Here is a 14,488-nt window from a genome sequence, read left to right on the forward strand (position 1 = left end):
TATGCACTCAGAGCGCCAGTGAGTTTGAAATCAATAATGTATGCAGATGACTGCCATTGTTCTTCATTCCATACGGATCAACCCTGCCAAACTGTTTTTTGGCTGTAACAGCTGCATCACTTCTAATTATGTTATCCTCATATCAGAGGTCTGATTACTGTTTTGATGCTTCACGAAAGCTGCCGTCGTTTTTTGTACTTTATACCATCTCCAGCCTTGAGTAGGACGTGACAGCAATGTGTCACTATACCGATAATGGTTCCACTGCAAAAACCTCATTAACTCATTTTGTTATTTTTTAATTGCAGTTTGCATCATAGGATTTCTTTTTGGTGTTATAATCACTTCTTGATTGCACTGAAAGTTGATGAATGTTATCTTCTCGCCCAGCTTCAGGTTTGAGAATTTGGGCTGGATCGATCTCAAATGTCAATTCCTTCAGTACTGACCAAACATGTCCGTAGATAAATAAATAAATAAACTGCATTTATATAACTTTTCTAATCTACTGACAACTCAAAGCACTATACAACACACGTCAACATTCACCCGTTCATACAATGATGGCAGAGGCCGACCTGCTCATCAGGAGCGATATGCAACATGGCCCATGATGATTCTGTGCTCACCCATTCACACACACACACACACACACACACACACACACACACACACAATTTGGGGTTCAGTATCCAGCCCCGATATGCAGACTGATGAGTTTTAATAGCGGACAACTCGCTCTCCCCCTGAGCAACAGACAGCCCCAGTACACAGAGCTCATATTCTTCCTGGCTTTAATCAGGAACTGTCTGATGAATTTGACATTTTGAGACTATTTTCAATGGTAAAATGTGCTGCTGTCTCAGTTTCGACAACATTTAATATGTCAGAGGTTTAGTAGAAAACATGTTTGTTTGTCAGAGTCAAGGTATCAAGAGAAATATCAGTTTGGTATTTATACCAAGACCCAGGTATCGTATCAGAACGAGTGTTGAAAATTGCCAGTCAGCAGATTCTGTAACCTCTCCTCGTTTGTATTTTGATGTACTTTTCTCAGCTCTTGTTCAGCTCATGTGTCCTGTTACAGCTCTCCTCTTTAATCATCCCTGTAGTTTAGGGCCACATCCCCTGTGATGTGCTCAGCTGAGTCGTATTGAAGTCAGAGCTGCAGATGAGATAAATCAGGTGCCTTATGGGATTCTGAGAACAGCTCTTTACTGTTCAGCACCTCAGTGATGATGCTGTCTTGTTATAACTCCACTTCATGTTTTTTTTTTTTTTTTTTTTTCCCCAAGAGTTGAATAATTTAGTAAGGGTCCACTTAGTTTAGATACTGTGTCAGCGTTTCACGAGGAACTAGGCAGGCATTGGCCTGGTTTGACTCGTGGCATTAGAGCTTGATTACTTGATGTATATCCTGAACTTGAGGATAATGGACGGGAAGGAGGGCGATCAAAGGGGAAGCTGATGCACTGCAGGGCTAAAACAAACTGGACTGATGAATAGGTGTTTTGAGGAAGGTGCTTGGTTCTTAATGCTACGGTCATTTGTATATCACAGCTCCTCTGTAGCTTATTGTTCTCACAGAGGGAGCGTGAGTTATTGAGGCAGTGCAGGTCCATTGAGCAGCAGAGAGCTGCTTTCTCCCTGTGGAGTGCTTGTTCTAATGAAGGCTCTGAGCACACAGTCAGTTTTTGGAAACCCGGCAGCTCAAAAAGTCACACAGCACTCTGCGTATACTAATAATCTACCCTGAAATAACATCTTTATGCTGATTTTGTTAACAGAATTTTTCTGCATTTCTGGCTTTGTATTGGTTTAAGTTAAATGATGTAAAGACTTATTTAACGTGACAGAAGTGCATCAATAGTACAGACCTACAGGCCAATAAGTACACAACAACATCCTATTTTAGGTCATAAAGACTCCGACATAGCTACAAACGATCAAAAACAAGTTTTCAAGTTGGTTTGTGTCAGATTGTGTTGGTTTGTGTTGTTTGTCTCTGATGCCTTAAATTTCATATTCGCAAATCAAGAATTTCAGGATTTGCTTGTTGTTTCGCCTCTTCGGGAAGGATCCATGCCGTCTGTCGCCAAAGGTCGAAAGCTCTTCATCTTATGCAGATTTTGGAGTCTTAACCTGAAGTCTAACCCTGCATAAAACGAGCAGCATTTTTGATAAAGTTTTGTTGTTTTCAGGCTCATCTCAATCTGCCAGACGGTGGCACTGTAAAGAAGCCGTTGTACATATTGTAAAGTGAACTGAAACATGTCTCTGTGTGAGCAACTGAAGGAAGGGTAATCGATCTGGACACGCGTGGTGTATTTTTATGTGACATTGTTGTGAGCTGCTTTTGTATTCTGCTCCTTTATCCATGCATGTTTATTGTGTACGAATTAAAAGCAGGCGGGCTGGTCTGAGGTGGACTAATCCCTCAGCAGGGTCTGTTGACTGTCACTGTAACTGTATGTGTAGTGAATGTAAAATCATGAGGATGCAACAGTGTCTTTTTGTGTGCCTGATGAAGAAAAGAAGAGAAAATACAGCAGCAATGTACAATATGAATATGACCAAACATGCAAATTTAGAATTTAACGCAGAGACTCATCTGAGTGGGTGACCCGACTGCGTACATATGACAAGCATCTCTTTTAATTTCACATTTTCTTGTCTGTTCCAGTACTTCGGTGCGTGAACGTGTTTCTGTGACTCTGGTCCATTTCTCTGCCCCCCCGAGGTCATCTGTGTCAACATACGGCAAATGATGCTCGTGACAGATGAAGTACCTCTGAAGCCTTGTTATGTCCTGTTTCATCAGTGGCCCTTTCTCAGCGAATTACTCTCTAATCATTCTTCCACTTCTCTCTCACACACTTCTCGTTCTTTAATATGAGTCTTCCTCTGACTTGCACTCCTCTCTCTCTTCCTGTCCTCAGTTTTCATCCTCAGCTGACGCTCTCAAGGCTAGGCCGCGAATGTGGAAAGGTAACGTCCTGCAGAGCGGCTGTACTCCAAAGGCCATCGGGGAGCACATAAAGCAAACAGAGACAAAGTGATGTGTCCTTTTTCTTTTCTGTTGTACATGACTCATCCTGGTTGTCTTATGCTTGTCTCAGAGTTTGATTTAAAGTATAGCCAAATATCAAGAGGCTGCTAGTTAGTTGTCCAGAGACTACGAGTGTTATCCCTTTATCCCTCTAATCTGCAGCGTAACGGTTTGAGTTCCCCCTGCGTGTCTGTTCGCTGCCCTGAGGCTCCACAGCAATCGGCCTGTTACTCTTATCAGCACCTCTCTCCCCCTCTGCCTCCCTCTGCCCCCCCCCCCCTCCTCCTCCTCCTTTTCTTCCTCCTCCACCCCTTCACCCCTCTCTCCCTGTCATCACTAGCCGTCTGCTACTTAATCCAATTATTCTTTTAAGCTGACACGCTCTGTAACTCACCACAAATTCTGCGGATGACGCCCCTGTGCATCACGTACACACACCCGCACATAAACACGTACACACAATCCCCTCCACACACACACACACACACACGCAGCGACATGCACAAACAGTGTTGTTGGGCACAATTTCTGCTAATATTTTTCTCAGATGAAGGTCATGCAAAGTGCACATTCGTCCTCAGACATTTAAAAAAAGGATCAAACATGCGCCACAGCTCTCTCTGGTTGCACTAGTTGCCCCCCTCTGCTCTTTTTGTCTATTTTCGGGTGTCCTAACAGAGGCTTTAGCTTCTGCTGTCACCCTCTGATTCACTGTACCCTTGAGGTGACTGCGTCTGTTTCTGTGTGTTGTCCTCCACATCCCTGCTATGTGTTTACCAGCTAATGCATCTGTCTTCGCAGACACGCCACCTGACACAGAAGGTCCTGCTCCCTCTTTGTGTGTCTGCATTGTGTGTGTGTAATTTGTAACTCTGTCCTCGTGGGGATCAAATGTCCTCACAAGCATAGAAAGATGTGAAAAGTCCTCAGGGAAGAGAACATTTTGTCTGTTCCTCACCTTTTTTAAGGTTAGGATTTTTGGTTAACAGTTGAAATTGTCCTCAGGTTATAGAAGATACAGTTATGTTAGCTCAGGATTAGGGCTTTTGTTTGGTGTTATATTTATCTTTGGGTCAGGTTTACATTAGGGTAAAGTTTAAAGTAGCCAGTATACCCCCTCCCCCACATTTCTGCAACTTTCTGAAACCAACGATCGGACATTCACACCCTCTTCACACCATAACTGGTCAGCTGTGTGGAGCACAGAGCTCTCTCCAGCTCTCTTTCTCATCCTTTACACAACTATTTCTGGCATTTTCCTTGAGAACAACCAAGTGCAACACTATGGATGACTTCCAGGGAGCTAAATTACAAATCCGACTACAGCGGCGAAGGCATGACCTGCGCTACGCTGCCTCTGATACTCTGATACAAATGCTTGTTGCCTTCGTTGGTTGGTTCGGTTAAGTTTAGGCATGAAGTGTGATGATTGGTTAGGGTAAGGGTGAGAATATCAGGGTAAGCCAATCAGAGGCAGTGCAGGGCAAATCATCCCTTCACCATAGTAGGATTCATAAATTCGCTTCCAGGATGTCATCCAACTGACAAACTGCTAGCCTGAGGTTAGCCATGTGGAATCTTACAAGTACAGCACATAAAGGTGTGTGTCTCTCTCTCTGTGTGTCTGTGTGTCTGTGTGACTTTCTCCCATCTTGTTCTCTGTTAAATAGCCGATCTACAGTTTTCTCCTTCAATCAACAGTTTGTGTGCTAAATGGCACGTCCGTCTAAAATAAATGTTATTTTGCACTGTCGCGGTATGACAGCCCGCATCACTGCATCTTAAAAACACAAGTGCTGAAAAAATGCTGGTGTAAAGTAAATAGTAAATGTGCAGTAGCAGCCATGACAGGGTAATTAATCCCTGCAATTCTGCGATTTCACCCCAGTGCAAATCTTGATGAGTATTTGTGTCGCACAGGGGCGGTGAGCGTCACAAAAGGAGCTGCGCTGGGTTGTTTTTGGTGCTGACGCGACAGCAGTGGAGAGTAACAGATGGGGTTCGGTGTGCGTGCGTGCGTGCCAGCGTGCGTGTGTTTCAGGGTGACCGGGACTAGAGCTGACTACAGTATGTGTTTGATCTGAATCTCAGCAGAGGGACTGCGAGCAGATCCGATCTGAAACCTTCTCTCCGTCTGTCCTGAGGAGGACGTTTGTCTGTCTGTTTAATTGTCTGTCTGAAGCAGACAGTCTTGGTGCTTTCTGGGGAAAAAAAGCCAGCGTTGTCTGTTTATTGTCTGGAGCTCACAGACAATGTTTGTGTGAATTGTTTCAATCAATCTTGCTGTTTTTCGCACCTCTTGTGTATTTATTACTAATTGTCTGCATACATATGAAGAAAGTGTCTTTGCTGTAAGACGGTGCTGATGCAGTCGTATGTACACTGTCTCTCTATGCATGTCAGTGGGACAGGCCCGACTCGGCCTCACTGTGTGTTTTCTCTCTCTGTGTTATTGTGTTAAATATATTGTCTGTGGTGTGTTTCGTACCGCACATCCGTGGTTGCACATTTCTATATGTGAATTCTGGGTAAGTACTCCACATCTTGTGTCCAGACGCCACTCGCACGAGCGTGACGTAAAGGAACCCCGACTCACTCCGGCGTGTAGGTTGCAGCTTTCCACACATCTGATCCATCCGTGAACCACAAACCATCAACACCAGATCCTCCTCCATCGCCATCAGTGAGGCGTCGCCCAGCGCTCATCACTGTATGTGTGATGTCCTCGTGCCGTGCCACATCGTGCTTTCACACTCATACCACTCATCCTAACCTGACCTGTTTCCCACAGGGAGAGTTGTTTTGGGGAGGGGAGGGTTGGGCTGGGTGGGGCGGGTTGGGGTGGTTCCTCTTCCTGCTCTCTTCCTCCTCTCCCTCCCTCCCCCGCCTTGTTTTCTACCTGTGTCTCAATAAAATGTTCACCTGTTCTTCTTTGAATCTCATTTCCTTGCCATTGTTTTCTGTCCGCCCCGCTCCTCCTCCTCCCCCCTCCTCCTCCTCCTCCTCCTCCTCCTCCTCCTCCTCCTCCTCCTCCTCTCCCCTCCCCTCCCTCTTCTCTCCTGTCTCTCCATCTCTGTGCTTCTCACTGTTGCGATTAACCGGGCTCTGTCTTTATGTCGTATGTTCTTTTAGGCCCACGCCGTGCATCGCTGGCTAATCGATCAGGACAGTAGTGTGAGCTCTGAGATGCCGGATGGCCAAGGAGTATGGCACTATGATGATGAAGTAAATATCTGCAACACGTATATCTGGCTTTTCCTATTTCTATATATCTATATGTATATATATTCTGTATTTCTGACCATCTTGTATCTGTCACTTAAAGTGTGTGTCACTATTGTTGCTCTGCTGTTGTTGTTGTTTTTATCTTTATATCTCTTGTTTTTGTTGTGTGTTGCTTATGGTATTGTAGTTCTGGTTCCTTTGACTTTCTAGTGTTGCTGTTGTGCTGTGAGCTGATTCAGTCAGGTGTCGTGGGATCAGGCTGGAGCTTTTTCTTTGTTCCCGTCTTTGCTTGACGTATTGTACTAACTTGCTGATTTTTATTTTGTCATTTGGTGGTTTTTCTTTTGCGTTTTTCTTTTGTCTCTCAATTTTCACATTTTTTGAATATAACATGAGTGTGTATCTGTATCGATATTAACATCTATATTTCAGTGTCTGTGATTTCTCTGAGATTAATGTTCTCAAGCAGAGCATATTACATGGCAAGAGTCCACGGGCAAAATATAGATTTGATATATTTCCTATCGACTCGATACAAGTTTTAGCACGTGTGCGTATGCTTCTACACAAAGTACTTCACACCACACAGGTTCACAGTAGTGATAATAGACAACAGTCCAAGTATTTTTCCTGTGGGTTCTTCTGGTTTATACAATATGCTTGTGTCATCTGTACCACTGTGTTCATGTTTAGGATTAAATCAAGGTGTGTGTGTGTGTGTGTGTGTGTGTGTGTGTGTGTGTGTGTGTGTCTGTCTGAGAGAGAGGTGGAAACAGAGGGTTTGTGAGGGATATGTGTGTGTGTTTTGGGGCTCGACCTCTTTTAATCTCGATCAGCGTGTTTGTGTGCATGCTGTATTTCCGTCTGTGCATGGCTTCTGTCTGCGTATTAGTTGTAGATCTGACTGTCAGCCTGTGTCTGTGTTGAGTCTGTGCTTCAGTCTGTCTTTGTGTATTTCCCATTGAGGTGTTTCTGCTGTAGGTGTTGTGGTTGAGCCTGCATTGGCCGTGCCTTTGATGTGTCAGTGTTGTGTCTGTGTATTGTGGCTGTGATGTCCCGTGTCACTGTCCGTCACGTGCTGTGCCTGTGTTCTGTCTGGTTTTATCTGTGTAAACAGTCAGGGATAGGTTTGCCAAAGGTTTTATTGCACCTTTCTCACACAGTAGATGATCTTGAATCCATTGCCACTCAGTGGGGGAGAGATTATCTAAGTGCAATAAGGCTGCTGGGAAACTTGTTCCAGACGACTCTTGCCCATGATGACTTCCCCTCAATCCTAGCTCCCCCCTTGCTCTCATGTCAAATTCCCAAACCTACTCTCCCGATCTCCATATTGCTCCCAAACACTCTGGAGCATCATTGGGTTAACCTTCACTGGACCTCAGTAAACAAAGTACAAAGTAAAGCATTTGGAAGAGCAGAGACATTAGAACAAATGGCTAAAAAAAAGATGGGATGAAAACATTTAACACACCTAGAGGGCAACTGGATCAGTATATAAAGCTTTATCAGTCCCAGTTTCTCTGGCCATTGGCCCAACACACAACAATATGGAGTATTGTCTTTCCCTCGGTGGTGCTCTTGGATGCGTGTGCATTGGGCAGTTGTTGTTTTTCCTTCATTTCTTTTGAATTATCCTTTACCTTTTGTGTGAATGGGTGAAGATGTTTTTATTTGTTTGCATTTATCTGTCAGTTGAAACTATATACACAATCATGTTAGAGCTAAAGAGCAGCTGGGACTACAGACCCAGTGTAATGTTCGTCAGGTTTCCAAACAATACCAACCTGGGGATCACGTAGGGCTCACTGACGGTTCGCAAATAACGTAAATGACAAGAAGTGAGGAAAGGGAGTGCAGTACAGAGAACAGTGGAGAGGTGACTGCTGGGTGGGAGCAGTGATATACGAACACGTTAAATGATCCAGAGAAGAGAGACAGACAGAAAGACTGGTGCAGTGATAGATTGTCCTGAAGAGCTCAGTGCCCCTCACTGGCCCTTAGCCAACACAGCAGTGGAAAACAACAGCAGCATAAACCAAATCCCTGCAACAGGGTGTCTGCTTCCTCAACCGGTGTTTACTCAAGAGTGATACAGTGTCTCGGCCTGCCCGCAGCCCTCAGCTTCATCCTTTATTGCCCCGGTCCTGCGTCTTGAAGGAACACGACAGATTGTTGCAACTTCTCACTCTATCAGAGATCATTGTATTCATCAAATTAATTGAGATCTGAAAATTACAGAAAAGCTGCTAAAAATAGGTACAAAAGGGCAACAAACACGAGCAGTCAGACGATGGTAGAGGTTGTAAACAAACCGATAATTTAGGCCGATTATCTACTTTAATCTGGAATTAAAACGAAGTGATGGCACAAATAGTCCCTCATTTGCACAACTACAGAAATCATAGTAGGTCAAAGTTGGTATAAACTGCTTGGATGTAGAGTGAGAGCTGGATACCTGCTGCCAGTTTGTGCCAGTGGCCAACAAACACACCACTGACCAAACCATTGAGGAGAATATGAAGGTCAGATACAGAATTTTTAATCCAAGAGAGTTTTATACTTGCAAAATGTTCACAGAGAACTACAAAGCTATTTTATTAACATGAGTTTTTTGGCCAAGCAAACCAGGACAGGAAAAAACTGTTTAGTGTATGTGCCTGGCGAGAAATTTCCAGTCAAGTGATTGGGCGCCATCTTGGTTTTCTGTGTCCAGTTCACGTAATACATCCAAGGCAAACTGTAATGGATGTTTACAACAGACACTTTGGGTCATTATTTGCTCTTAGCCTTTGTTTTTACTTTCAGATAAATTGCACTGACCTGGGGGTTTGTTTACATCCTGTTTGTTACCCTGCTGTGGTTTTAGCAAAGTTGCTGCTTTCTGAGATCTCAGCAATTAATCCGGTGAAAACAAGCAACAGAACAATGACGGCAGCAAGGAAAATAAAACCCAAGAAGCAATATGGCTTAATTTTATTGTTCTCAGCTGCCGGAGCCATAAGTCCAAAAGTAGTTCAGAATCATGCAGACTGGTCGGTCAGCAGCTTGGTGACATAAAGCTCTCAGCAGTCCTCAAACTGCTCTCACGAACCATGACTCTTTCCCTGAGGGCTGATTTAATTTACACCAAAAATCTAACGCTTCATTAAAACCCCACCCCCTCCTGTAAAACAGGATTGTGACATGTCAGAGGTCTGTGTAAAGGCCCCGTCCCCTTTGCCACCATTAATGGTTAGTGGGCCTGGAGAATATCCCTTATCATCCCAAAGCTCTAATTACCCCTCAGTGAGTCCTTGGAGACAGATGCTCAGGGAGCCAAGCCCCATTCGTCACAGTACGGCTGCATGGCAGACTCAATATGAAAAAAAAAGCAAACTGTCACACTCTGCACTGTCACATAAATTCTCCCCCGTCTCAGTTTCTCGTTTCCAGCTGCTCCCCAGCCCACTGTAGATGCAGACTACATTAGGAAGCCCATTCTTGTCCAGCCACCAGCAGTTGGCTGTAATTTGTTTCGGCTAGGGGGGCAGAGTTTAATTTACATGTGAAAGGCCACGGCGTATTCAAATATTGTAACACTCATTTTTGTCCCAGGGTTATTGATAGCAGCTTCACAGAATTCAGATTAAAGGTACAGGGGGCTTTACTGTTATTGTGCAGAGCTGCAGAAGTCGTGTAACAACGTCTCAGTTGGCCAGATACCAACTTTAGGAAGAGGACCGGGGAGCAGGATTCTCCTGGTGTTGCTGACCCGTTAAGAACGGATCTTTTCTGGCTTTTTGCAACATTGAGACTCCTCATGGGAACAATCTGGCCTACAAAGAGAACTTTCAATGGAGCCATCCTAAGTTACTATAACCTAAATGGCTTAATAAATTCAGACCTCACCTGCAGAACAGGTTCACTGCACTGGGTAGAAAATTCCTGAAAGACAGTTTACACAAGAATTAAAGTATGAATATGACTGTGCCACAAGGAGAGAATGACAGGATGAACAAAAGGCAGAGGTGTAAAATGTGATGCTTCTGTCAAACGCAGGTGACTGGATCATGAAATACGGACCAGTTCAAACTGGACAGAAATCTACTGACTTTGTCTCAATACAAGTCGAGACTTTTTCACCTTTTTATAATCTGATTACACCTTTTCACTTTTTCCCCTGTGACCCTCATAAACTCCACCTCACCTACTGATTTTACACTTCTCTTTCAATTATTTTAATTCAACTTTGCATTACAAAGTCCTTCACTCACTTCTCTTGAACAGATTTTGCTTTGGCTGACCTTTTAAACAGCACCAATTTCTTTCTTTTTCTGTTCTTTACTCAGACACCTTCGCTTTCTTTGTTCGTTTTCTTTGTATTTTTTACTTGACAAATAAGAGAGAGAGAGAGAGAGAGAGAGAGAGAGAGAGACTGACAATCAATGTGCATGCATGCGTGCATGTGCATGTGTTCAAGGTGAATGCGCAGAGTGCATGGTAAAGGTGCAAGTATACTCCAAAAGAAGTGCTGGTCGGAAAGTCTGAACGCTGTAGAAATCTCCTTTGCGATGGTCAATCTTTCACTCCCCTCTCTGCTGAGATCGGCTCTGTGTACACAGCCGATGCAGAAACTTCTTTCAAGTCCTCCACAAATTTCCTGACGTTCCCTCTTCCACCCTGTCGGCGTTAGCAGCGATGAAGACCCCGTCGGCTGTCTGCACATAGAGAGTAGAAACCAGAAACAGGTGTGAACAATAGCCAGGACAGATCTGCTCAGTGTTTCACAGACAGACTCTGTCTGCTCGACATTTCAGAGCTAAACCTGCACCGCTGATGTTCACGTAGACCAGAACAGGGAAAACAAATATGTGAGCGTCCTGTACCTGAAACATTACATAATTCTTTAAATCGTTAATTCTTTCCAATTAAGAATAATAATAATCAGTCATTTTAGGCCAGTTTTACATGTTACTGGCTCACCAGAGAACAACTTTCAAACAACAGTGTAAACCATGCTTTTACTTTGTAATTTCAAAGATCGCTACCCGTTTTTTTTTTCTCTTTAAGAAAATCCTCCAGAGCATTTAAGCACCTTTTAATATAATAATAGTGTATAATAATATTGTGTTTCTGTGTTGCCCACTCCCATTAAACCTTATACAAAGGGTGTATGTTAGTAAATACCACTGATCTAAGTTGGAATTATTATTATTATATAGTGTAGAGGAACTGGAAATCCCATACTGGACTAGACTGCAGCCCACTGCAACCGGGAGTTTTACAAAGTAAAACGTGATGATCACATTTTCAGACAAAACAGTGAGATCTGAAGTTGCGAATTCCTCGTTTGGGATTCAAAATGACTGATGCTGCAGAGCGGTGTGTGCATAAGACGAGGACACGCTGACAAGAATGCACCCTAATCAATGCAAATCATTTTGTAGTAATCAATATTGTTTTAAGATAACACGAACAAATGTGCCTCCCCACATGGTCGGACGACGAGTTGCACGACCTTGTTCGGTTTGAGTATACCGCTGCCTGAACTGTACGCCTGCATACAGAAGGTTGCTGTGAGCTGCATATGTGTGTGTCGAATGTGAGTGAGCGTGCGCGTGTGTGTGTGTGTTATGCACCTGCATGTACTGCACTGTAGGTGAATGTGTGTGTGTGCTGATGTGTATTTGTGAGTGTGTGTTTGTGTGTGTGTGAGGCAGCATTAGGCAGTGGAGTAACTGACGTCGGTTGTATAATCTCTCTTTTGACTGCCCTCGCCCTTAATTGCTCATATTTAATATTTATTAACGCGTCAATCTCAGATGCGCCAGGCAGCTCAGCATCTGGCCCCTGAGGCAGCAGATATTAACTGTTCAAGTGGAAAGCGGCATGGTAGATATATCAAATTGTATTTATTTGTTAATATATAGCTGTTATGATGAAGTCTGTACGGGTCTCTCTTTGCTGCTAGCAGCCACTCTGCCGCTCCAGTGTAGATAAGGTGATTGATGGAAGGTGTGTGCGGCGGAGGGGTGAGGGGGTTGAGAGAGAAATCAGGGTCTGACTCAGCAAAGCTGTGCAGATGAAGATGCCATCATTCTGTCAACAAGCTGTGGACGAAGATACCGTGCACACACCTTCCAGCACACGTTCAGTGAAGCTCCCCAGGCGCATTTATTTATCATCGCAGTTCCAATGCGCCCGAGACGTCCTGCCTTCCTTCAGCTGCGCCGTGTACCTCTTGCTCTTTCCATCCATCTCTTCTTTCATCTTTTCACTGCCGGCCTGTTTCCTCACCGCTTCCGCTCCTTATGGTGAGAAATGAGGCCGGTGCTGCACTGAAGCAAGCCGAAACAAATGTTTGGAAACGCGGCTGTGCTCGTACTGTAATCACATGCTGTAACAGATTTAAGACCGAGTGCACTGAGGACGAAATAATGCAAAAAGGCGAAGGACCCATAGGGTGCCGTACGTGTCACCCACAAAGTTTGTGCGTAAACAGCTTCTTGACAAGATCCTTGTTCGGACATGTTTTTCCTCTTCCTGCAAATTACAGCTGCATCTAATGAGACTCTACGTTGAGGTACCTGAGCCCAACCAGCACATCAGCCAGGCTGATATTATTTGATGATTTTAGCTCGTCACTGATCACCTTCACTGTCTCTGATGACATACATGTGGCTTGATAAATAACAAGAAAGAATGTACAGAGACGCTCTTTGGTTGAAGCTCAATCTCTTGATGCAAAACCTTCTTTTATCTTGTGCCGCTTTCACAGAAACACGTTTTGGTAAATGAAAATAGATTATGAATACCTGATGGTGGAATTGTGTTTATTTTTCAACTGTAAAATGTCTCAATTTTTTTGGCCACAATTATTAAATTGTCTAATTTAGTGGAGTCTTATCAAAAATTGTTCATGTTAACAGATTTCAGACTCAAAAATCTAGCATCGGTTTCTAATCTGTAATCTGCAGTGCAACTCTAAAGTTTAATAGATTTTTCACCTTTTTTAAACCAACCACAGATGCTTTTCTTGTTCATCCCTTAAATTAAAAGGTTTCTTTCTGGTCTGGCACAGATATAATCGATCATTTCAGAATTTTATTGTAAAAGAGCCAAATACCAAATCCTGTAATTTGAGTAAACTGAGTAATCAGTGCTTCCCTCATACTGAATTCAGCTGAACTCTTTATGATCGTCACTGAATCTATGAAATGCAAGAAATTGTTGATGGAAATAAAAAGTAGACACAGCTGATTGAGGATAAATTTGATAAATCAGATGATTTGTAGCCGTAAACCAGTCGGGCGACATTTTTCGCTTTGCTTATTCCTCAACGAACGGAGTACACTTTAATTCTCGTGGGACTCTTAATAGAGTTGCGTTAAGTCCCACGTTAATAGAGTCGTGCCGACAGTGGCAGGTGGAGCTGGTATCTCGTCGTTTCGGGACAGTACATTAGGTCTGAATAGAGTCTGAAAACTTGGGTCACTTCAGCTCTGCGTTTATTAACCAGACTTATTGAATTATGGTCTGGCTGCGCCGATCCTGTCTGATGCTGACTCCAGCCCGGTTGTGACTGATGGTTTTAGAGCTTTTGTCTTAAATTATGGAGTCTGTGTTCTCAGCCGCTGCTCAGACACTGCGTACATACAAGAGAGGGAGACATGGACAGTTGTGGGGACGGATTCTGTCCTCGGCGATGCTCTTTCTCTCTCCTCCTGCACGTCTTCACTCTGTGTTTCCCCATCGCTACCTCTCCACTTATGAAGATTAATGGGAGCCTGGCCCTGCGCTGACTTATCGCTGCCGTCGTTCTTCTCTATTGCCTTCATCTTTTCTGCTCTCCTCCCTCATCTGAGTGTTTCTAACTCCCTGTTTTTGTCTTCCACAGGTCAGTCTGGCTTTGTCACGCTGAGGCGCATGTGCATTTGCTGAGGCGTCTTTATGTCCTGTATGTGTGACAATATGTATATGTGGGAGTGAGCCAGTATGTGTGCTGTGACATATGATATGTAATCTGTCTGCAAAGTGAAGGCAGTTTTAACACCCGCTGCTGTTAATGCTGAGTTAAACCGCTCCTCTGTCAGTTCAGAGCCCGGGCAAGCTTAATGTAGCTTGTGAGGAGGAGCTGAAGCACAGGATAAGGAGCTGAGAGTGTGTGTGTGTGTGTGCATGCGCGTGCGTGCGTTCGTGTGAGTGTGTGTGAGTTTTGTGCCAGGGCTGCAG

General features: G+C 44.0%; 1 protein-coding gene across 26 annotated transcripts in view; it reads left to right on the top strand.

Annotated features, from left to right (window-relative positions):
* Positions 1 to 14,488, top strand: part of ank1a (ankyrin 1, erythrocytic a) — an 84,063-nt gene that overhangs the window by 27,265 nt on the left and 42,310 nt on the right. For 23 of the 26 annotated variants that reach the window (XM_076730029.1, XM_076730033.1, XM_076730041.1 and 20 more), the window contains exon 2: positions 6,182 to 6,274. The exons of the other annotated variants lie outside the window; for them this stretch is intronic. In XM_076730029.1, coding sequence (XP_076586144.1) covers positions 6,182 to 6,274 — 93 coding nt within the window. The remainder of the gene's footprint in view (positions 1 to 6,181; positions 6,275 to 14,488) is intronic. 26 annotated transcript variants of the gene reach the window in all.

Source organism: Chaetodon auriga, chromosome 5 (genome assembly GCF_051107435.1).
Source record: "Chaetodon auriga isolate fChaAug3 chromosome 5, fChaAug3.hap1, whole genome shotgun sequence".
NCBI classification, from domain to species: domain Eukaryota; kingdom Metazoa; phylum Chordata; class Actinopteri; order Chaetodontiformes; family Chaetodontidae; genus Chaetodon; species Chaetodon auriga.